The sequence below is a fragment of the Saccopteryx leptura genome, chromosome 9 (assembly GCF_036850995.1).
Source record: "Saccopteryx leptura isolate mSacLep1 chromosome 9, mSacLep1_pri_phased_curated, whole genome shotgun sequence".
In the NCBI taxonomy this organism is placed as follows: domain Eukaryota; kingdom Metazoa; phylum Chordata; class Mammalia; order Chiroptera; family Emballonuridae; genus Saccopteryx; species Saccopteryx leptura.
Window position 1 is genome coordinate 74,989,956 of NC_089511.1, and position 23,621 is coordinate 75,013,576.

Below are 23,621 nucleotides of genomic sequence, written 5' to 3' on the forward strand. Positions count from 1 at the left end.
AACAGAAAAATAAGGATGTTTATTAGGGACATTTCTAGCCCACAGCTAGGGCTCATACTCAGCTCTATGAGCCACTGTCAGACCTCATCCCCATTCAATGTGAATGACATTAGGGAGGCCAGGCCACAGGTAGATCCCATTAATCCCACAGGGGTCCCTCCTATAGCCAGGTATAGCTACTCTGGGGATGAAGAGGGAAATCATTCAATTAATATGTTCCTCTAGACCAGGGGTCCCCAAACTTTTTACACAGGGGGCCAGTTCACTGTCCCTCAGACTATTGGGCCGCCACATACAGTGCTCCTCTCACTGACCACCAATGAAAGAGGTACCCCTTCCGGAAGTATGGAGGGGACCGGATAAATGGCCTCAGGGGGCTGCATGAGGCCCGCTGGCCGTAGTTTGGGGACGCCTGCTCTAGACCCTGCCTCTAACTCCACCCTACTGTCCAAGACCATGGGTCAAAGGTGACTAGTACCATAATGTGGGGTATCAAGGGATGCCCTTTTGGCAGATCCCAGAGCTATGGAAAAGGGATGCCCTTCCCTTCTTAGCCATCCCAGGCCTGGGGGCCACTGAGGTAGAAGGGGGAGCGGCCAAGCCACTCAAATCCCCCTTGTGGACCCTGTTCTGGGCTTGCCCCTTAGGAAACAGGGCTTTTGCTGGTATGAAGGCTGGGATGTCAGCTCAGACTGGAATGCTGCAGTTCTTCCCGAAGCCATAAGGGCACTGGCTGTCCAAGCCGGTTCAGGAGCTTTGACAGCTCCAAATTGTGGTTCCGGAAAAAATCCATAAGGAAAAGGCGGGACTGACAGGAGAAAAATGAAGGCAGAAACGGTAAGGAGTAGGACAAAATATCAGAACTTAAAGGTGCAGAGATAACCTGCCCCAGAGTTAACTTACCTCAGTGTCCATATCTGGGTACCTCCGACCTTTGCTCTTGCCTAGACAGCGAGTCTTACCACCTCCAAGTCCCTGGCACCAGAATCCCTTACCTTCATCAAACCTGCTCAACAGGAAGAGGCCATTTGGGGGCAGGGAGAAAAGGAATCTGAACCCCTCAAATGTACACTACCTCTACCAGCCCACAGGAACATGTCTCCCCTTGCAAGACCGGGTAAATTCATGTCTCTTCCAGACATGGTCAACCTGCTTCCCCATTTCCCCCATAATCCTCCTCCCCTGGGTCACACTCTCCCACCTGAGGGTCCGTGTGTAGTTCAGAAAGGGTGTGATACCCAGGAACTTCTGGATGCTGTCCATTGAAGCAGCTGGGTTGGTTCGTAGCTCTTCCCCATCCATAATCAGCAGCTGGGAACAGGGATGTGTATTTCTTAGAAGTCTCTGGGCTGAAGGGGAGTGGTAGGGAAGGGGGACCCCAATGGGAGATATGGAGGACCTGTACCTGTTCTGAGGGGTAGTAAGTCAGCCAGCGTTGCAGATGGGTGGAATAGTAACCAGGGACAAGACAGCGGTTTTGCAAGGACCGAAGTGCCAGAGGGGCCTGGGAGGAGGCTGAAATCACCTGGTAGAAGGTATGGTTCAGAGCAGCTGGGTCGCCGTGTGCTCGCTGGTGCTGAAGGACAACAGGAAGACAAGGGATTGGTGATTTGACGGAATTATTCTGCCCTACTCTTGGTCTGGTGAACAGATAGCAGAGGCACCCCTCCTCAAGGTACTAGTTTAATTTCCCTACCCTTACTCCTTTCTTCTTTCTAGAAGTCACCACCTCTCTTCTTCAAGCCCTAATGTGTCCCTAGCTTCAGGTTCACCTGGTACCAGGAGTAGGCCCTGTCAGCAGGGTTGGTGAGCACAGTGATGATCTTGGCTCGTGGTAGGAGGGCAGCCCCTCGCCGCGGTACAACTTCTGAGTCAAAGTAGGTAGCACTTTTTTCAAACAGAAAGTCAGTGCTCGCATTGGACGGGATAGGAAAGAAGTCCATGTACCTAGGAAGTTGCACAGAAAAGATGCAGAATGGTGATAGGTGAAGACTTCACTTGTGGGAGTAAACACACAATACGGTATACAGAGGTGTGTCAGAACTTGGCAGCTAAAACCTATACAATACTGTTAAATAGACACTCTGATAAATTCAGTTTAAAAAGAGGCAAAAGGAAGGGGCCAGATGTCTATGCAGTGAAAGGTGAAATAGGGTATTTTGGGGGAAGGGAGTGTTCCTGTAAGAAGCATTCCAATGGGTCCCAGTCTCACCAGTCAATGCCCTTGTGGTAATTAGGGCTGTTGAAGAACTGAATCTCCTCAAAGGTGCTGGGGCTAGGGAAGCTGCTGGTCACAGCTGGGTGCAGGCTCAGGAAGAAGTGAATAGCTGTGGTCCCTAAACAGGAAAGTACAGGCCATTGTGGGAGAGAAGCCAGCTCAACAACATGAGTTTGAAAAAGGTAAGAAAATAACCACTCTGGGTAGTAACATCCTTTTGGCCAAATTAGAGTGAGAGATAGAAAGTCTGAGAGAAACCAAGGGAAGGGTTAAAAGAGTGGTTCTTATCACTGTGTCAGAATCACTTGTAGATCTTTTAAAACAAAAACTACAGATGATTGTGATATACAACAGGATCACTTATGGATTTTTTTTTTTTAAGTGAGAAGAAGAGACAGTGAGACAGACTCCTGCATGTGCCCCAACTGGGATCCACCCAGCAACTGCCGTCTGGGGCTGATGCTTGAATCAGCCGAGCTATCCTCAGTGCCTGAGGCCTACATGTGGACCAACTGAGCCATCCTCAGCACCCAGGGCTGAACCAATAGAGCCACTGGCTGCAAGAGGGGAAGAGAGACGGGGGAGGGGAAGAAAAAGAGAACAGGAAGGGGAAGAAAAAGAGAAAGGGGTGTCGGAGCAGGGACAAGCAGATGGTCGCTTATCAGGTGTGTCCTGACTGGGGATTGAACCTGGGATGTCTGCATGCTGGGCCAATGCTCTATCCACTGAGCAAACCTGCCAGGGTCACTTGTGGATCTTTTAAAAGAAAAACTGCACAGATTCTGATATACAACCAGAGTTAAGAGTCACGGTGTCAGAGGCTCTATGGAGCACACCTACCTTTTCCCACCCCTTTCTTTCCCCAGGGCATGCCAGTGCCTTCCCTCCCTCTTTTGTCCCTCACGGTGCATATCTCTCTCTCTCTCCCTCTCCTAAGCTCCAGAGCCCTTCTACTACTTCTGTAACTTTCTAAATAAACTTTCCCTTATGAAAAGATAAAATAAAAACGAATCACTGTCTCAAGAGACAGGATTAATGTGGGATGTCTATGAGAAGAGAGTTCTTTGGCCACAGAATCCTTTAGGCTTAAGGGAGGGCAAGAGCAACAGTTAGGATGATTCACCTGTCTTCTGGGGGCCCACAATGAGGAACTTGGGGAGCCGATCACAGGTTTTCTCCTTGGACCAGATATCTTTGTGCCTCTTGTCATCACAGGGATTCTGAAGGTGAGGCCGAGAATCAGATGAGGCCTAATCTTTTCTTCCACCACCACCCGCACCATGTCTCTGGTCAGTTGGAGATCCACTCATACCTGCCAAAGGGGGCTTCGCTCTTGAGGGAAGAGTTCAAAGTACTTCCGTGCAAGAGGGACAGGAGGAAGGGTCTGTAAGCGCAGCCGTGTCCAGCACTGGAGGAAGCGCACCAGGCTCTCAAAGGTGTACAGGCCCAGTCGATCATTTCCATAATTGGACAGATGGGTCATAAATATGCTGATCTGCAAAGGGATGCCTGCATATCAGAGTTAGCGAGCCTACCTACCTCAGAATCAGGCTTGGTGAGCAAAGGTTCCAGCCTACAGACAAGATGACTCTCCATCTTCTAGCCCTTCCTCTTGGCACCTTACCGGATTAAGCAGCACTGTCAGAAAGAGCTCTCCACCTCGGATGCTCCGGTCTAGTTCATGAGAGCCTCCAGGATACTCATTATAGAAGATCGTGTGAGTGAAGAGGCCACATGTCTGCCGTGGCAGCACCTGGAGGGAAAAGAAGCAAGGACAGATGAGATTTGAAAGGCAAAATGAGGAGATGGATAAAAGTCCTGAGGCATTAGGATTCCCTGGGTTTGTGGAGGAATTAGCCTGAAGTTATAGCAATAGAACTGTTGCTATGTGTTATGACTTTCACCATTCTACCCCCTACTATGTGTACTGAACTGGCAGTTGACAGGAGATGGATCAATGCAGGTTGGAGGATGTCAAAATGTGGGAGTTCAAATCAAGTTTGTATTGGGAATCCCTCACCATAATGCCATTGTGAATGAAGCCACGGCGATAGCGGGCAGGGCGGAGATGGGGATACTCCTCAGTGCTGGTCACTTGGATGCCCCACACAGATTTCCAGGCCTCATAGAGCTGCGTGTGGATGGGGTACACGCCCGAGTGGTGGGGAGCCACAGCATACCCCAGATCCGTGGGAATCCCATGCTCCTGGGAATGGCATAGACTCTCACCAGGACCTGGTGAGGTTTGGGGAGTAAAGGGTAAAGAGGGTGGGGATGCCTCCACAGAAAAGAAAATTGGAAGGGTATGGAAAGGATACCCCATAAGGGGAAGGCTGAAAAGAAAGCATTATCTTTGGAAAAAGTTATGGGGAAGAGATCCAAAGGTCTCACCAAAGCAAACTGTTTGTTGAGCCTCATCTGGTCAGCCAGCACGGAGCGGTTGTGGAACAGGTGCGGCTGCATGTGGCTCCACATGTGCGGGAACCACCAGAACTCTCTGCGGTGCTTCAGCAGCATGTCGTCCCCTGCATCCTCCTCCTCTGTCCCTACGATCACACACTGCCCACTGAACACAGCCAGTTGGCCCCTGTGCCCTTCTCTGTAACAACACTGACCACCTTCTATCTTTGGGACATCTTCCCATCTAAGACTATTTGCCACCCTTCAACTTGCCCTCCGGCCACCCACGCTAAGCTAAATTCATACCCACCACTAGCTCCTCACAGCATTCTGACCCCCAATCTTGCCCCTCTTCAACTTGTCTACCCAGGAAGAAGGGCAGTGAAGAGAGAGACTGAACTAAGACTGACATGCTAAAGGAGCAGGGGAATTAGCTCACCAGTATGATAGAACTTGCCCGAGAAGCCCAAGTTGAAGGTGAAGTTGGGAACTAAGGTCCTGAGTTTGTTCTGGGTGCTCAACAGAGCCTGGGAAGAGTAGCAGGGACACAGAATCAGGAGACAGCAGACTGAGCAGGGGGAAAATGAGTACTGTTCTTCCTACCTGGAAAGGGCAGGGAGTATACCTATGGCAAGCTCAGAATCAAGGAAGGGAAGTCTGACAGGTCAGAGCTTGAAACAACTTCTAAGGAAAAAGACTGACCTCAACATCAGCCACCTTCATGCGGGTACCTTCCTTGCCCACAAAGATGTCATCAATGTCTACCAAGATGTAGCGGTCAAGGTCCAGGCAAAGGCGCTTGCCAGTGAGGTATGCAACAGCATCAACAAAAACAAGTTTGTGGAGCCAGAAGGAAAGGCCATGGCCAAAGAGGACCCGCTGGATGCCATCATGAAGCCCCAAGTCCTGTACCACAGTGGGAAGCCGTGCCCGGCGAAGTACTGGTCCTGGAACAGGGGGCTCAGCTGTCTGAAGGCTAGCAAGAAGCACTGGTTCGTATGTGCTATGATTGGATTGGAAGATGGTCCAGTCATCACCGGGCAATGGCCCAGACTCCAGGCGGCTAGGGCGTGTGAGATGCAGTAGTGGGGCAGAAGGATTCACTTGGTAGTCCCGGAGCCCCAGGTTGGAGTACAGAAAAAGGGGAAAGCCCTTAAGCTGGGCACTCAGTAGGCTATGCTCATGGGCTCGGAAAAAGCCAATGATGCCCACACCATATTCTACACAGTACCGGTCTAATAGTTCCCGACTCCAGGCATCCAGGTTGACATACTTGAGCAAGTTCTCATAAATGACCAAGACATAGCGGCCATGGGTATGATCAATCAATGTGGGCATGTCCCCTCGGCCAGGTGCCAGCTCAGTGCTATAACGAAAACGACTAGACTCCAAGATGGCAACAATCTCCTGCCCCAGCTGTGAGTATGCACTCTCCACAAACACAAGGACCACAGGTTCGGTTTGAGCTGTCTCTGGAGGCCTGGGAGGACGAGGTGGGATTGGAGGCCATACAGGGCCAGGGCCAGCTGCCCCACCACTGCTGCAGTCTCCCAAGGGCAAAGGCAAGGATTCCTTGGCCTTGGGGCTGGTAGATACGTAGTAAGCCAGGAAGCCCATGGAGCCCAGACTGAAAGCGATCAGCAGCAGAATGAGGCGATGCAGTTCCAGCTGCCGAGCTGGGCATACCACCTTCCACAGCTTGAGCATGGCGGGGGGAAGGGAGGCAGGGATGGGGACTACTTCAAGGGATGGGAGGAAAGAGTTCTAGAGGCTAGGGCTCTCTTGGGAAGGTGGAAGAATAGGAAAATAGGTGAAAGAAACTCCTTCAGGGTCAGTTCCCTGAGGAGGTGAGACAAGTTCCCTTAGTACGGGGTAGGGGAAGTAGAAGGGGCAAACGGGGACAACCGGACAGAGTCCACTGGTGTCAGGTCACCATGGCCCCCTGGCCCATAGCTTCAGGATGCAAATCTAGCCAGGCTCCACTCTTGGTCCTGCTTGAGCTCCTCACATCAGAGGTCAGCAAAGTTCACAGTCTCTGCCCTTCCTATCTGTAAGACAGAAATTGATGGGTTATTTCTCCTTTTGGAACTGTCATTAATCTACTACCCTCTTCACCCCATTTCTCTTACCTTCTGCTCACTGGATGATTTGTTTTCCCAGAAAAAAACTCCTGTTGAAGAACAACACAATCTGAGTCTCATATCTTAGTTTCAGAGGTTGTTTCCTTCTTAGAATACTGTTTAAATTTTCCTCCCTGAGCTAAGCTCTGAGATGGAACAGTATATTCAAGGACTGGAAAGGAGCACTCTTCCATCAACAAAAAGCCAAACAGACCAGGAAACTGAAAATGAACCTGCTCTGAAAGGAGTTCCCAGCCCATGACCAAGCCAGCAGGAGTTCTGGTCTTCCTGTGAAGGGACAGAAAGCCTTAGAAGCCTCGTGCTCCAACGAAATATCACATGAAAGGAAACTCATGAGTCTGTTAATCTTCATCAATCACACCCAACATCACAGACTAACAGAATAAACAAACTTGCAGCCAGATGGACACTATGGTGGGGAATTCCAGTGAAAGAGAATGCAAGTGCTGCTAGCTAATCATTCTATTAGCTTCCAAATCCAGAAACTGGGGACTCTCTTTTCCACTGCTCGTAAAAAAGTACTCATCCAATGCCTTTCACCCCACCTGTGCCAGTGTCAAAAGAGATGATAAAAATGTAGCCAAGAGGGCTCTGGCCAGTTGGCTCAGTGGTAGAGCGTCGGCCTGGCATGCAGAAGTCCCGGGTTCGATTCCCGGCCAGGGCACACAGGAGAAGCGCCCATCTGCTTCTCCATCCCTCCCCCTCTCCTTCCTCTCTGTCTCTCTCCCCCTCCCGCAGCGAGGCTCCATTGGAGCAAAGATGGCCCCGGCGCTGGGGATGGCTCCTTGGCCTCTGCCCCAGGCGCTGGAGTAGCTCTGGTCGCGACAGAACGACCCCCCGGGGGGGCAGAGCATCGCCCCCTGGTGGGCAGAGTGTCGCCCCTGGTGGGCGTGCTGGGTGGATTCTGGTTGGGCGCACGCGGGAGTCTGTCTGACTGTCTCTCCCCGTTTCCAGCTTCAGAAAAATACAATTTAAAAAATATTAAAAAAAAAAAAAATGTAGCCAAGAGCAGACCACATCACTGGGACCTAAGAAAAGCCAGAGAGTTGAGTCCAGAGTCTCTCTCCCTATCTATACCACTTCTCTTTCCTAACTTAGCCTAGGTGGTATGATACGCTCATCTATGAACGCTTAGAAGTCCTCAGCTAGCAGACATGACAGAGTTAGTCCTGTTATAAAAACAGAAAAAAAGCCTGACCAGGCAGTGGCGCAGTGGATGGAGCATTGGACTGGGACGCGGAGGACCCAGGTTCAACACCCTGAGGTTGCCAGCTTGAGCGCAGGCTCATCTGGCTTGAGCAAAAAGCTCACCAGCTTGGACCCAAGGTCGCTGACTCTAGTAAGGGGTTACTCGGTCTGCTGAAGGCCTGCGGTCAAGTCACATATGAGAGTGATCAATGAACGACTAAGGTGTCGCAACGAAAGACTGATGATTGATGCTTCTCATCTCTCTCTGTTCCTGTCTGTCTATCCCTCTCTCTGACTCTCTCTCTGTCCCTGTAAAAAAGAAAAAAAAAAACACCCCCCAAAAAACAGAGAAAAATGAGTGGGGCTGGATGATAGAAATAAGTCACATCCAACCAATAAAAGAGACCAAAGCAATAAGGTCAGTGTGACTGGAAACCAGTTTATTTTTGTTTTTAAAAGTTTTGGCCTGACCTGTGGTGGCGCAGTGGATAAAGCATCGACCTGGAAATGCTGAGGACGCTGGTTCGAAACCCTGGGCTTGCCTGGTCAAGGCACATATGGGAGTTGATGCTTCCAGCTCCTCCCCCCTTCTCTCTCTGTCTCTCTCTCTCCCTCTCTCTCTCCTCTCTAAAAATGAATAAAAATAAAAAATTTTTAAAAAAGTTTTAAGAAGACCTAATTTTAGAAACTTTTCTTAAATAGACTGACCCTCTAGAAGCTTTATGGTCACGCCCCCCACCTAAGCCACTCCTATAAGGCCAGTGGTGGGAATTCCTCTCTCCCAGCCACTGGCAGGCACCCACATCTTAGGGGTGATGAGGCAGAGGCAGACTCTTTTGGAAATGAGAAAGATAATTTAAGGTAGTTCAGCTTTGGCTTGGGTAAAACTCATTGACATGAAAAAAGAACAGGAGAAGATCAAAACAATGACGGGAAGGGGTGAATCCTAAGGATTGGAAAACTCTTCGGAGAAAACAAAGCAGTGAGAAGTCACGGAGGGGAAGTGGATACTTAAGTAAATTGGGTATCATAGTTAATTAACATTTATTAAGAGCTTACTCTTTGCCAGACATTCTTCTAAGAGCTTTCCATCTATGTAATGCTCACACCAGCCCTAAGAGGAAGATAAGAGGTAGATATTATTATCCCCATTTTCCGTATGTGTAATTTGAGGAACAGAGACTCTTAACAACTTGCCCAGGATCACACAGCTCAGTCAGAGGAGGACTGGGATTCTAAGTCAGGCCTGTCAAGCCCCACAGGCCGTGCTCTGAACCACTGCATTTTGGCTTCATACCTGGAAGAAACAGCAGTCTTTAGGGAAGGGGTGCTGAGGGAGTCCTGGGGTAGGGTGTGGGGGGAAGGGCATGAGAAAGCAGGAACACGGGGTGGGAGTGCTGTACGTGTGTGCAGCAGTGGGAGGCTTTCGAGGGACAACCCAGAGGGGCCACCCCGGCCCGGGCTGGAAGGCAGCAACAGCGACGGGGCCTGGGGCCCCGCGCTGGGAGACAAGCAGAGATATGGGCGCGGGGGCTGGCACACAGGCTCACAGATGGAGGGACCCTGCTGAGGGGAGGCGGGGCGCAGGTGGCAATGAGGGGAGCCCCGGCTGCGGAGCCCCGCGGGCGAAGTCTGGCTGACACCGAGGCCGGCACGCTGCCGGGGGACCTGAGGGAGGAGGAGTCCCGCACTGAGGGGCCAGCGGAGGGCAGCGGGGCCCCCGCGGGGAGGCGGTGGAAGGGTCGGGACGGGGCGGGACGTGCAGGGCCGCGCGGAGGGGCCGCCGGGACGACCGGCGGGCGGTTCTGGTGGTAACAGAGGTCGTCTGTGAGGGGAGGCACTGCGGACGACCATACGCGGGGTGGTATCCTCAAGGGCAGCTCACCCGGCGGACAGGGCAGCGTCCCCGCTGTCCCCGGGCTCCGCCGAGTCCCGAAGCTGCCCGGCTTCCCTGCTTTCGGGGCCTCAGGCCGCGGCGCGGCGGCTCCGCCATCTCCGAGCGCACGCTCCGCGGCAGCCGGGCCCAACCACCGCTCCGACCAGGGGGGAGGCGGCGCGCCGCCGCTCGCGGGGTCGCTCCGGTCCCGCCGCTTCCGGGCCGGGCGGTTGCGCGGCCGGGATGCCGGGCGCCCGACGGCCCTCCACAGCCACCGCTGAGCCTCGGCTTCCGAGACGGCGGGCTCCAAGCCCCACCCGCACAGAGGCACCCCTCCTCCCCGCAACTTGGCACAGTCGGCCGAGCGTCGAGCGCCGCCGCTCGCCGGGCAGGGGCGGGCCGAGGGTGCGGGCTCGTCCACTCCGCCTTGCGGAGGGGGAGCCGGGCCGGCCCACGGGTGGGTGGAGGGGCCCAAATCCTTCCTCCCTATCCCAAACTCGCCTCAGCAGACCGGTGAACTTACTGTGTGGATGCTGATTAGTTGTATCAAGTTTTACTCCAAAATGGGCCCAAGGGGAGTGGGGGAAGACATATCTCTCCATCTGAAGCCTTGTAACCCGGGCTGCTAAAATCTAAGCCTGTGGTCGCAAGCCCCCAACAGCAGAAACACAATGGGCTGTTTAAAGGTTATTTTATTAAATATCTTCAGTTCAAGGTTTCATTGTAACAAAGCTATGAAGGGTCTACCAACATTCAGAACAAACACTATTTAAATTATTTCTATGTCATCATGCAAAAATTCTGCCTCAAATGCCTTCCATTTCCTGTTTAAAAGGTGATTTTTCTTTTAATAGTCTATTGTCTATAGATGCTGACATTAGCCCCAGAAGAGGAGTAAGAATGCTAAGAAGTGGGGCTGGAGCAGCCATATGAAGCTATGGGTCTTAATGAACTCTAAGACCATTTGTCTTCAAGCCAGCAAAACCAAACCCTGTGGTGAAGATGTCTGCGTGCTGGTACTGCAGGCTGCAGGGCAGGAAAGGGCTAGGGCCCAGGGGCCAGGGCATGCATGAGGTGCTCTGGAGGAGCCTGGCTAAATTCAAGCACCAGCACCTGTGAGTTTGCTCTCTCATCTCAGCTGGCTCCAAGGTAAATCTGTAGCTTTGTCTCCTGAAGGTAGTCCAGGCAGCTGGGGTCTACCCACTTCCCCCTCCCAAATAGTGCAAATATTTGTGCAGACAAGTTTGCACAGTTGTTTTGGGGAAACCAAGGTCATGACCAGTTGCTCCTCCATTATATTCTCTGCTATCTGCTTAGAATATAGAACTTTCCCTCCTGGAATGGAACTCCTTGAGCACAGAGAGGGACAATGAATGTAGGTGGGAGTCTTGTCTGGACACCTCTTTTGGGTACATGCAGGTGGTGAGGGGTGATGCCCATGCAGATTGTCCAGCAGTAAGTCTATACTTCAGTTGGTCAGTAAAGAGACCTCTTAAAGTGGGTACCTCTTCTTCTTGCCAAAGCAGTCTGGTCAATCTCAAAGACAGGAAAAGCAATGGGACGTGCGTGTGGCAAGGGAATAGTAAGAAGAGAGGCAACCCTCAGGGCGGCCTGAATGCATAGAAACAACCATCCACTCAATCCCACTGCCTCACTCCTCCCATCCCACAGGGGCACTTGGCAGAGGGCCCAGGTCCAGATGAGGGTCAGCACGGGGACCACCACCATGAAAAGGCAAGACAAAGATGGTCCAAATCAGCACAGAAATAGAATTGCCAAAGGCAGCAAAGGGAGCCCTGACCAAGGTCTGGCTCTCTCCTCGCTAAGTTATAAGAAAACAAACACGAAGCAAAGTGCAACCCCTACCCCTTCCCCAATGCAGGGATTGGGCCTCAATATCAGGGCCCACGTGCATTGTGCATCCTATAGAAATGGATGAGTAAGTGAGTACATGTCAGACTAACACGAGGTTTCTCATCGGCTTCGTAGCGGACACACTTCTGCAGCACCAATTCTCTTCCCTCTACACTAAATGGAACAGTACAGCAACATTCAGGCCCTTAGTCCTGAGGCCATTGCTTCTCAGTTGCCTCCACAGCAGGCTGGAAGCTGCGTTCTCTCTCAAGTAGGTCTGTTGGCCACGATGTTCTTCTCATCAGCCTCATTCTAGGTGCCTATACAAATTCTGAAGAAGTCCATTCCTAGACCTGGAGCAGGCAGGCCACCTCAGGGGCTGCAATCACATCATGGCCCCCAAAGTTTTGTCCGAGTTCTTGCCTGGTCTCCTAAGTCCATGGAGGCCAGAGGCCAAGCTCACCTCTTCAGGGCTGGTGAGTGAGCTGCTGCTCATGCCAGGATAGGCATCATCCAAACTCCTGCTTTCTTGCCAGCCCAAGGGCTATTGGTGGTTTTAAAACACATCATGGTATGGATTCCATTTTTTTAAAACAATCTTTTTTTCTTTTTTTCCCCTTAAATGTAAAAAACACCTCAGTACAGCAGAGACAGACACGAAGGGCGGGCGGGAGGGCTGCATGCAGGGGCGTGCATTGGCTGCTGCCGCTTTGTAATTTAATTGTTTTAAACCTCAAACGAACAGGACTGCCGCTGTCACTCAGGCCCTCCAGAGCCACTGGCTGCAAAGATTCGACCTCCAGCTGGGATCTCCTAATGCCCCTGTCAAACAGGATAGACATGGTAACAGAAGAGACAATAAACACACAGATGAGTTCCAGGGCCTTAAACACACTACACATGTGGCCAGGCCTACCTGAGAAGGGGGAGGATGGGAAAGAAGCTAGTTTTGCCTCACATTTGCTGACCACTTACTAAATGCTTTACTTATAAGTGTCTTATTTAATTCTCACAACATAATGAGATAGGCACCCCCCCTTTTTTTTTTGTATTTTTCTGAAGCTGGAAAACAGGGAGAGACAGTCAGACAGACTCCCGCATGCGCCCGACCGGGATCCACCCGGCACGCCCACCAGGGGCGATGCTCTGCCCACCAGGGGGGGATGCTCTGCCCCTCCGGGGCATCGCTCTGTTGTGACCAGAGCCACTCTAGCGCCTGGGGCAGAGGCCAAGGAGCCATCCCCAGCGCCCGGGCCATCTTTGCTCCAATGGAGCCTCGGCTGCGGGAGGGGAAGAGAGAGACAGAGAGGAAGGAGAGGGGGAGGGGTAGAGAAGCAGATGGGTGCTTCTCCTGTGTGCCCTGGCCGGGAATCGAACCCGGGACTTCTGCATGCCAGGCCAATGCTCTATCACTGAGCCAACCGGCCAGGCCCCCCCCCCTTTTTAAGACAGCTACAGAAACGAAAGCTTAAGGAAAGGAAGTAACTTGTCCAAGGTCACCCAATTTGGAATCCTGGAACTAGACCCAAGTCTTTCTGACTTAAGAGCATAACTTGTCACAACTATACTATCCAGTCCTTGCCATTCCTGGGGTGACCCATATCTCCTCCCCCAATGCCACCTCTCAACCACCTCTTCCCCCTTTGCCCCCACCTGTGCTAGCCCCTCCGGACCTTCCCCACCAGGTGCACCTGTGGCTGAGCTCACTGCAGCGGTGCGGCAGGGGCCCCTGAGCAGTGATAGTGGACATTGAGCCATTTGCCGTCCCGGCGATGCCAGACCCTGGTCTCCTCCGACTGGCTGGTGCGAGGCCGACCCTGTCCATCGATGTACTGGGTGAGGCGGATATAGGCGATACAAGCTGCATCCTCTCCAATCACATGGACATGTGGGTTCAGAATGGTGGTGTGAATGGGCTTGCTGTTCTTGGACAGGACTGCAGGGAGCAGGGCAAGGTGGGGTAGGGAGAAGGGTGTCAGGCCTGGGCACCACCATTTTCCTCTCAGCCTGTATTTTCAAGTTTCACCCTCTCTCCAGCAACCATTCTGGGAGTCTCCAAGTCCCCCATACAGCTTTCAGAGGCCAGGAAACCTCATTGGTCTCAGTTATCAAACAGGAAGAGAAAGGTGGGGAATAATGATAATAGCAGCTACTATCTTTTTTTTTTTTTTTAAAGAAACGGTTTTTTTAATTTATTATTTTTTTTTAGAGAGTGGAATGAGAGAGAGAGACAGAGAGAGAGAGAAGGGGGAGGAGCAGGAAGCTTCGACTCCCATATGTGCCTTGACCGGGCAAGCCCAAGGTTTCGAACCAGCGACCTCAGTGTTCCAGGTCGACGCTTTATCCCACTGCGCCACCACAGGTCAGGCCAGCAGCTACTATCTTAATCAGACATGCTGGGGGTTTTAAATGTATAAGCTGTATTCCTTAGGTGATATTATTTTCTTCATTATAAGATAAGGCGACAGGCACAAGGAGGTTAAGTGATTTCCCCAAATCACACAACGTTTGCACTCAGGACCATCTTACTCTTAACTAAAGCCCATGATCTTTCTACTCTGCTGGCTTATGCTTAGATTTCATAAGGGTTGGCTTGTTCCTATCTAGGGCTGTAGAGCAAAATCAAGAACTTAAAATATTCAAAATTGATTTGTGATTAAAAAATAAAAAAGAAGGTGCAAAGCTAAAATAAAATCATCAAAGCACCAAGCTCAGGATATTTCTAGGGTTCCCAGGATCCTCTGGGGGAAAGCCAAAAGATTGCCATTATCAGCAAACACTGAACTGTGTTACTTTTATTGAGATTCACGTATTAGTTCAATTCAAATGTTAAATAGGGGCTACATGAAACCTTCCCTAGAGTTTCTATAAACTCTGGAATTGCTTCTGGCTAATAGAATTACTTAGATAGCCTAGTTACATTTGCAGCTGAGACATGAAGAAGATGGTAGTTAGTAGAGAAAACAGTGACAAAATAAAATTCAGGGCAGGATGGAGAAGGCCCAGGATAAAGTGGGAAGCAAAAAAAAAAAAAAATAAAGGGGAGGGAGGGACTTAAGAGAGCAGAGAGAAAGATGGGAGTAGGTATTCAGCTCTCATCCCTGGGCCTTCTGTGGACTGTCCAGTGTGTAACACCCAGCCAGGACTCCCGTCTCCCTCAATGTTCAGGAAGACGCTAGCCACAATTTCTGGGCTCACAAGTTACCAACAACAAGTTGTCCTGTTACTTGCTTGCACATTCTTATCTTGGCTTAATTTCCTCTTTTGTGACATCTGTAGACACAGAGCTACATTATTACTTGCTGAGATGGTCTTGACCTCATCTCAAATGGTTTCCAATCATCTTGGAAAGAGATGAGGCTTAAAGACCTGACTGTGGCAATCAGCACTTCAATGAGCAGCTACAGAATGAAGGAGCATGTGGGGTTCTGGAGCATGGCCTTCAAAGGTGCCGTTTAAGACCATTCTCAGGGTACAAGGAGGCAAACACACAGACCAGGGTACAGCAGGCAGGTCAAATAAGGAGAAGCGGGCAACTGGGAAGAGGAGAGGAAGAGCAGGGACAGAGGTAAAGGGGGTGAAGGGTCAGGCAGGAGTATATCAGCAGCACGAACCCACTCACGATTCTCAAAGTAAAACTTATGGAAATCCATTCCTTCCACGAGGTTACCAAGGGCTTCGGGCTCAAAGGAAGTAAGGCCTGGATCACAAATCTTCCTGCAGAAAATTAAAAGTAGCCTGTCAAGTCTTCTATGGGAATTACTTGTCTTTCTTCCTTATCAGTGGTGTCTGTCCTGCAGTAGGTTAGCTGTGGGCGAGGCCTGACAAGATGGCTAAGATCTCCAGGGTCTGCCTGCTAAGTCGCAGCCCCCCCCCCCCCCCCATCAGCAACCACACAATGGTTCACTCACAGAGTAACTACCCTGGAAGGCTCCCAGGCTCCCAACCCAGCGGCCTGGGGTTGCATTCATACTCTGTACCATGGGCCCAGCCTTCCCTTTTCCCAGGGTCCTAGCTGCTTTGGGGGAGGGAAAGGCCTCGAGAAACTTGAGTCTCAAGGAACTGGATCTCTACTCACGTGTAGGCCTCAAAATCTCCATTGTTAATGGCCTCAATCAGTTGTTCTGTGATCTTAATGATCTCCTGTTTTCGCACTGTGGGGGAAAAAAAATCCAGCAATTTACCTGCGTGGGTCTGGGCAGCTCCTAAGTGGTGGAGAGCCCTCCCCAATCCTGCAAGAATCCCCTGTGATCTCCTTGACAAAGACATCCCTCTTCTCTGTCTTTAAGACCCTTTGTAGGAAGAGTGAGCCCACCTTTCTCTCCATCCCTCTTCTGTTGTCTTTAGAACTAACGACCCCCTCCTCCCGAAGCCCACCCATTAGTTATGGTGGCCTTTGTCTCTCTCTCAATCAACAACCAGGATGCAGAAAACACATCTTTAACAACCGAGGGGCCTGGCACATCAGGAATCCTCTGTCCAGTCTGTGTAACCCGTCTCCTGCAGGTTCAGCTTCTCTAAGAAGCATCTCCTGATAAGGCTGTTTCCATCATCTGCTCATGTCTGTCACCTGAAGGGGCTCAGTCAGGTCTCAATCACCATGCCCCCCATGCCCCCCGGCCTCATTCAGTGGTCCAGAAGCAATCCCTGGACAACAGCCAGCCTGAGAGCAGAACCTAGGCAGGGATGAGGGCTCCAGAAGGATGAACAGAGCCCTAGGATGAATGTTTAGTTCTCTTCACCCTGCTCATCTCCTCCACAAGGCTCTTCTGGGATAAAGGATCTTGGAACTATCAACACTCTTTTTAAACATTAGAGCCTCTCACTGGAAAGACAGCTCCATTTACCCTGTACCAGCCTCAGAAAAGCTCTAAATCTCATACCAGCTCTCATGCCAGGATGTGTCCCTCAGGAAAACCATGACAAGGCACAGACTGACAGGCAGGCAGAACTTGGTACCCTCAGAGTCCCCACCCATCCCAAGCCAAAGGACCCCTGATGGCATCATGTACTCGAGAGATCATTTACAGGGAGCACCACTATTACCAGGGGGTGCTGATAGGGTAGGGGAGGGCTCAGGCTGAGCTCAGGAAAACCCTGACCAGAAGAACCCTGGGCTGGCCCAGGCCATAAGCCTTTCCTCACAGGAGCGAGAGGCTGCAAGACAAATGCAAGCATTAGAATAGCGCAGCCCAGGGGCATAGCTGAGAGATGGCAGCTCAGCCAAAGGTCCAGCCGAGGTGGGGCCCACAGACATCAGCACCTTCAAGGTGAGTAAGCAGCAAGTTAAGGGAACCAAGGAGCTCTATCCACTTTCTAGAGGCACACACACAGCCTCTCCAACTCCACCAAACGCATCCATAGGACCTGACTGGGGCCCTACGGGTGAAGAGGACTGTGTTTAGAAACTCTAAAAGGATAGACAATAGGAGGAAAAAAAGCAGACAAAGGCATAATCTACACAGATACAACTGAAAATATAAATACAAGTTACCATTAACCGAGCAAGGTATCATATCGAGACATTCTACTGCCTCATGTATTTTTCATTACAGTGCCATGAGGTAGGGGTCATTTTAGTCTCACTTTAAAGATTAGAAAACAAGCTCTGGGAGGTTTACTCCACACATTTTTAAAAGTAATGTAGCTGGGATTCAAATTCAGGAATATCTCACTCAAGGCCCACGCTCCTAATATGATTTGCTGAGCTTCACGAAACCCCTTATCCCAACATGGTTTCTCAGCAATTGTGATTTCATTATCATCCCAGCTCCCACCATCTCTGACCTGACTTCTGACTCGGCCTTTCTTTCCGGCTCAGTGCTGAGGCAAGGCCCACTGCGTATCCCAGGGACTTTCTTCTCTTCCCACCATGCGATGTTCTTCCACCCATTCTTTGTCTCTGGGCCCTGGTCTTAGGGGCCCCTGCCTAGTTAACAGCACCTCCAATTAGCTCCCCCACCCAGCAGAGGCCGAGCTCCCAAAGCTTTCTAAAAGAGACAGCTGAGCTGGGCTGCTAGCTCTGGGGGGAATCCCTGAGGGGCTTCAGGACGAGCCAGGGAATGGAAGCCAGATTGTGCCTCCCTCACACTTACTGGCTGAGGAGCAGAGAGAAGGCTGGGGCTGCATGCCTGCAGAGGGGGCTGTTCTGTCCCGGGAGCTCCGTCCTTCAGGCACCAAGCTGCCATTCCCAGTGCGGAGCGGGGCAGCTAGCCAGCCAGGGCAGGGCAGGGCAAGGCAGAGCAGCCAAAACAAACAGAACAAGGCAGGTGAGCGAGCAAGCCGAATAGGACCCGAGCCTGTGGTGGTGCGGAGCCGGGGCAAGGTGATGCCTCGGGCTGCTGTGGACACTGGACCACATCCCACGCTGCTGCCTCTGCCAGAGAGGCCTCCCAGCCAAGAGCCCAAGGAAAGTGCACAGACCTGGACTTGTGGTTCCCAGAGGAGCCTTCAGACAGCCTGTACAAGGGCCCCTACTCCCAGGGAAGATGTGCTAGTGGGCTAGATTAAGAGGTCAAGAGCCCAGCAGTGAAGGAGTCGTGTCCTCTGCCAGCATTGCCAGAACTGAAGTGATGTGACCTCCATCCCAGCAGCCGAGCTACTGTTCTTTACTGCCTTCTACGTTTATGCTTTCTCTTTTGGGGGTTCCCAAAGGTTTTGGTGCCCTTACTATTCCTGTGCGTGCTTTCTCAGCCTTGTCCTATAACATTCCTCCATGTTATCTGAAAGCTTGGCCTAAGGTCACTAACTGAAGGCAAAGGGAACATTCTAGGAGGCCAAACCAAACAGCAGCAGAGAGGTTCCCAGTGGTCGGCCTGGCGGCGCTCCCACCCCCCCCCCCCCCCCCGGCACTCTGGCCAGGCTGGCTGGTGATTCTTACAATGTCACCGGGACATAGCCAAATGTGGTTCTGACTTCATTATTCATGCCAAAGCGTTGTGATGAGAGTGACTAACTCATCCCAAGGTGCCCAGGCCTGTTTTCAGTTTTAGAACACAAAGTTCCATATCTTGGGAAATTGAGACACTGGCCACCCTACTAATGACTCATGACATTTGCAGGCCACTTCTGCAGGGACTCAAGGTGTCCCTGTTCTGGGATGTCACATCATTATCAGCAATAGGAACAGTTCTCTGAGCTCTGGTCCTGGATAGACTCAGGAAAAGCTCTAGTTTAGCGAAATCCACACCTGGGGTCAAAGAGACATGCCTTTTGCCTAGCCCGGCCACACCAGACAAGGGCCTCATACCCTGGCCCGTGGGAAGCAGCTTTATGCCAAGCCCTCTCCTGGGGGCCAGGAACCACCAATCTCGGTTCTGGTGGCAGACAAGGCAGGTGGTCCACTGGAACTGAGGTACCTGGGACACCACTGGCGTCCCTTTCCCACCAAGGGCCAGCACCTACCTTTGAGGTCCTCATCTTCTGTGGTGGTGTTGCAGCTCTCTGTGGAGCCCTGTAGGCCAAAAGGAACATGTTTTTAAATACTCAGGCCCTTGGAAAACCAGAGGAACCAAACAGAACAAAAGCAGAGTACGTGCTCCTATAGGAGGTGCAAGGAGGAATCATAGAAAGTTCTATTTCTACTCTTGCCATCTTACAAAACTGGATTCCCAAACTCCCTCCCGGGTCTCCCTCAACTCAATAATGGCACTATCTGTGTAATTATTTGGGTTAAAACCTAGAGTCATCTCTTAAGTTTAAACGCTTCAGGTTTTTCTTCTCTTTCACTTTCTCTCACATCTCATTTATGCAACCTAAAATCACATGTCAGTTCTACTTCCAAAATAAATCCCATCTTACCTCTTCAAACGCACAGCTACAACCTGAGTCCGAGCTACCACCACCATCTGGCACCTGAATGACCACAATCACTTCCCAGTCTCCCTGCTTCCATGCTTGCCTCCTCCCTACAGCCCTTGCCTATGGTATGGCCACAGTGGTTTCTTAAAGAGTCCATCAGACAGTGTTACTCCCCTGCTGAGAACCTCCCAACAGCTTCTTGTTGCTGCTGGAAAAAAAATGCAAACTCCTATGAAGTCCCACATAGCAGGCCCCCCCGCTTCTCCGCCTTCGTCACCTTCCTGCCACCCCAGTCCCCAACTCCTTGCTTTTTGTGCTTTTAGCTCTGCTTGATTTCTTCTCTTCTGTTTCTTCATTCCGTACCCATATGCCACACCCCTGCACTCTGTCTAGGGCACTTGGCCCCAGAGTTTGCCTGGCTGTCTTGTTCCTGCTGTGTAGTTCAAATGTCACCTCCCGAAGGAAGATCCTCCCTGAGCATGCGATTTACAGGCCCTGCTTGCTCTTTCCTTATGCTGTGCCATTTTCTCCATAGCACTTATCACAACTGGATTTTCTTATTTATTTGGTTTTTGGTTTATTATCTGCCTCCCCCACACCTGTGGAGAGGGATTTTGTCTTGTCACTTCTGTAAACCAGAGCCATGGACAGTTTGTGGCTCAATACATATCTGCAACTGGTAGTGAAAAGGAGATAAGGGTTACTGAGGGCATAACAAATGAGGCCAAGGAGAAGGCTCCAGGGTCTGATTATTTTGTTGTTCTGTTTTTCTAGCTAACATGTACTCTCACTTAAACTTCACAGGTCATGGAGGAAAATTCTATTACTATTGTCCCCAATTTACAGATAAGGTAACTGAGATGCAGAGCAGTAGTGTGCCTTGTCCAGCGGCCAACGGCCAGGATTCAAACCCAGGGTTGTCGGACTGTAGAGCATGAGCTCAGAATCACTAAGAATGAACTAACAGCCTAGAGTCTGCAACACCTTGGCCTTGATGTACAGCCTGTAGGCTGCCATCCACAGGTACACTCAGACCCTGTGACCAGCTCACTGGTTTCCTGCTGACACAGAAAGCAGCAGACAGGCTCAGGACCCACTCACCTTGATCCCATCTGTAGCATTATGCACCACGGTGGTTTGCGGCTCCTGTGAGAGAAGGTGAAAATTACCCTCTTGACCTTGGGGACAGACTTCTGTTCTTCCCCGAGGGGCCCCCCATCCCTATCCCAGTACCCTTAGAGACCTCTATGATGACCCACTGAGCCGTGACCACCAGCCATTCTCACAAGGCAAAATAACCTGACTTAACGGTCCTCAGTAGCTGGGTAGCCCGACGTAGGGGACAACACTGGCTGTAAGGAGAGGCCTGGCACTTAACAGAAGTAGGTATCAGGGAGGCCGAGAGGAAGACGACCTCCGTCCCTGATTCCTGCTAGTTCTGAGTTTTCTTTCCCCACAGGACAAGTACACTGGAGGAGCCATGGGTCTAAGGGAATGGGCTGGACCCTGCCAAAAGTATTTGTCAAGGGGTATGCAGGAAGCAGGGAGAGTGGATTACGGTCTCCCAGAAAGACCGAGGGTGCCTGCCTCACCCACCCACTGCTTTCCCTAGCGTTCCTGTCCCTATATCACCATGTCAGGCAGCACGAGGGTTCACAGCAAGGAGTGGTAGTAGGCAAAAAGACACCCCCTCTTTCTAGGCATCCACCTGCTAACTCTAGTTAGCCATCACTAGCAGAGAGCTCCGAGAGCACACAGAGCCCCCTGGACAAGCACAGAGAGAACTCTGGCAGCAGAAACAGCGTGGGGCTCTCCAGAAACTCATCCAGAGGTGGGGGACCCCAACCCTCCTTCTTGTTCATGGCTTTGCAAAGGAAAGGCAGTCTCCAAGAACTGAGGTACAGGTTCCAAGAAAGCTCCTACCCCTCTCCCTTTATAAGCAATTCACCTTCCCAGCCCCCACAGCAGACCCACTGGGGCCCAGCCTGGGGAGGGAGGTTTAGCCGAAATCCCTGATCACTCTTCCCCCCAACAGTGAAAGGAACAGGACAGCAGTTCTGCCATGCAGGAAGGAGCATGGTCAAGCAGGACAATGAGGGAGAAGGGGCCTGGGGGGCAGTACCCAAAGCAGCCTGCTCTACGGGGACTGAGGAAGGAAAAGGACCCAAGAGGCCTGGTAGGGAGGGCAGTACAGAAAGTGGGAAGGAGCAGGAGGCAGCCAGGGGCAGGGGCAGAGAAGCTGTAGTTAGGAGGTACCATGGCCGTCTGCAAGGGCGCGGGCTCTTGGGCTGGGCTTACGAGACTGTTTTTGTTGTTGCTCTGTGGCTGAGACAAGAAAACAGATGGTTTAGTTCCTCTAGAGTCACCAGTTTGACTCCCAGACCTCCCTTGTCCCCTGGCCTGGCCTGGGGAGCTAGGGCTGAAGTGGTCTCCATAATGCTATGCAAATGGGAGCAATGGTCGGAGAGGTGATCAAAGGAGAGCAGTACCTGGAAGGTCCAGAGACCTAGCTCTGGAAGCATCCTCAAGGTGGGACCAGCCCACCGACTTGTTTTGAAGCATCTCTCCAGAAATCTCTGCTTATGCTAAATGCCATGTTACTGCACAATCATTCTTCACCCAAAGAAATTCTGGATCTTTCTCTCATTTTACAAGGGGAAAAGGAAGGTGGTTTATAAGAAAACAGAACAAAATTCAGAAACTCTGGGTCTCCTATCTGTGAGCAATCCTCTGCTGCCCATTTAACCTGCCACCTGCATTTCCTTCCCTTCAAACACCAGCATAAAGCCTGCTCTGAAAAGAAGAGGAACAAGAGAAAGAAAACCTGGCCCAGAAGATGGTGTCCAGAGAGGAAAGGCTTGTGTTAGAAAATGCATCTACTGACCCCAGGGAGCAGAGACAGGACCACGCTGTTGGCATTCCTGCCTTGGAATAACTCTTGGATTTAGTTGGCTGGCAGCAAGGGCAGAGTTCCAAGAAGGGGCAGGTAAATCCAGGTGGGGCTGTGGTTGCAGTCCCAGAACCTAGCCCCAGGAAAGAACAGGCTGACTTGCAGGCTGACATTCCTACAGCACAGACCACCAGGGTATCTCCTTGTCTTTCAAAATGTTATACTGAGTGGCACAGCAAGGGAGGTTGGGAGGAAACATCAAAGAAGGAAGGAGGCCAATCTCTATCAGTGCTGTCTGCCTCTTAGGCTCCCTGAACCAATGGACTCAGTCTCACGGGAGTCCCAGAGGAACTGTTGACCACCGAGAAGCAGCCTGATGCCTGCAAGTTCAACAGGCACAGACAAATGTGCGGCCACCATCTCTGTGTAGGGTGCAAGTGAGGACACACATAGGAAGCTACCCGGACTGTTTTTTCTTCTAGCCAGGAGGCCTCTTACAGCCCCTTGAACCAAACCTGAAGCCGTCCACCCTTAGCTTGCTGAGGGAGCCCCAAACCCAGAGCTAGGTGTGGAACCTCAAACCAGGAACCGAGTGTTACAAGACTGCACTGAACTCTGCAGGCTGAAGAGGCCCCTGAAGCAGTCAGAACCTGGGTCTAAACTCCACTTCACTCCCACCAGGAAGGAGCAGAGCCCTCTTAGCTCAGCTGTTGACATTAACCTCCTTTGGGGGGCCCATTGCATAAGGCTGTCTTGCCTGCAAAGCCCAGCTGAGACAAAGACTCCGGCACAGTACCAGGACTCCAGGGTGTTTGTAAAACCTGTCACATCAGTAGAGGGCTGGGATGTCACCGAGGTTGCTCCACCTCTGGCTTTAATGGATGGTTTCATAATGATTCAGGCTGTGGTGTTCCTCTTAGTGCCCTTGTCCCATGAGAAAGATGTGTTCCCTGTTATCTTTCAGCTATTCCCCGAGGGCTGGGTTCCTCTTAGTGCCCTTGTCCCATGAGAAAGATGTGTTCCCTGTTATCTTTCAGCTATTCCCCGAGGGCTGGGTGGGAAGGCTGAAACACTGGGCACTGCTAATAGGCATTTGCATGGGGGAAAAGGCTAGGTAAGCCAGGCTCAAAGCCATGAGCTCCTAACCAGATCCTCTGCCCACCACATAGACGCCCCTCAGCTGCCAGTCTGTAGCAAGTGGCTGTGCATGCCTAGGGAACAGGGCCTCTCCTCCTCAGCGACAGTGACGGAGGG

At 51.5% G+C, this 23,621-nt stretch overlaps 2 protein-coding genes across 21 annotated transcripts in view; both read right to left on the bottom strand.

Moving 5' to 3' along the window:
• Window positions 1-4: 4 nt before the first annotated feature.
• On the bottom strand, window positions 5-10,169 carry NDST2 (N-deacetylase and N-sulfotransferase 2). Of its 2 annotated transcripts, XM_066348836.1 has the most exons (17): window positions 9,833-10,169; window positions 9,145-9,244; window positions 9,007-9,061; window positions 6,748-6,788; window positions 5,321-6,666; window positions 5,058-5,145; window positions 4,610-4,764; window positions 4,239-4,424; window positions 3,843-3,971; window positions 3,531-3,713; window positions 3,342-3,438; window positions 2,213-2,336; window positions 1,773-1,947; window positions 1,406-1,576; window positions 1,202-1,311; window positions 904-1,006; window positions 5-808 (listed from the first exon to the last, which is right to left on the bottom strand). In XM_066348836.1, exons 5-17 carry the CDS (start codon window positions 6,323-6,325, stop codon window positions 683-685), a joined length of 2,652 nt encoding a protein of 883 aa, XP_066204933.1. In that variant the 5' UTR covers window positions 6,326-6,666; window positions 6,748-6,788; window positions 9,007-9,061; window positions 9,145-9,244; window positions 9,833-10,169; the 3' UTR covers window positions 5-682. The 2 variants fall into 2 exon arrangements, with proteins under 2 accessions (XP_066204933.1, XP_066204934.1); XM_066348837.1 differs by lacking the exon at window positions 9,145-9,244.
• Window positions 10,170-10,497: 328 nt separating this feature from the next.
• CAMK2G (calcium/calmodulin dependent protein kinase II gamma) overlaps window positions 10,498-23,621 on the bottom strand; it is a 59,634-nt gene continuing 46,510 nt past the window's right edge. For 6 of the 19 annotated variants that reach the window (XM_066349817.1, XM_066349818.1, XM_066349815.1 and 3 more), the window contains 8 exons: window positions 21,734-21,802; window positions 20,579-20,623; window positions 19,082-19,130; window positions 17,773-17,886; window positions 15,756-15,831; window positions 15,300-15,394; window positions 13,369-13,613; window positions 10,498-12,499 (listed from right to left, as the gene is read on the bottom strand). In XM_066349817.1, coding sequence (XP_066205914.1) covers window positions 13,381-13,613; window positions 15,300-15,394; window positions 15,756-15,831; window positions 17,773-17,886; window positions 19,082-19,130; window positions 20,579-20,623; window positions 21,734-21,802 — 681 coding nt within the window. In that variant the 3' untranslated portion in view covers window positions 10,498-12,499; window positions 13,369-13,380. The remainder of the gene's footprint in view (window positions 12,500-13,368; window positions 13,614-15,299; window positions 15,395-15,755; window positions 15,832-17,772; window positions 17,887-19,081; window positions 19,131-20,578; window positions 20,624-21,733; window positions 21,803-23,621) is intronic. The other 13 variants (XM_066349824.1, XM_066349821.1, XM_066349819.1 and 10 more) reach the window with 4 other exon arrangements.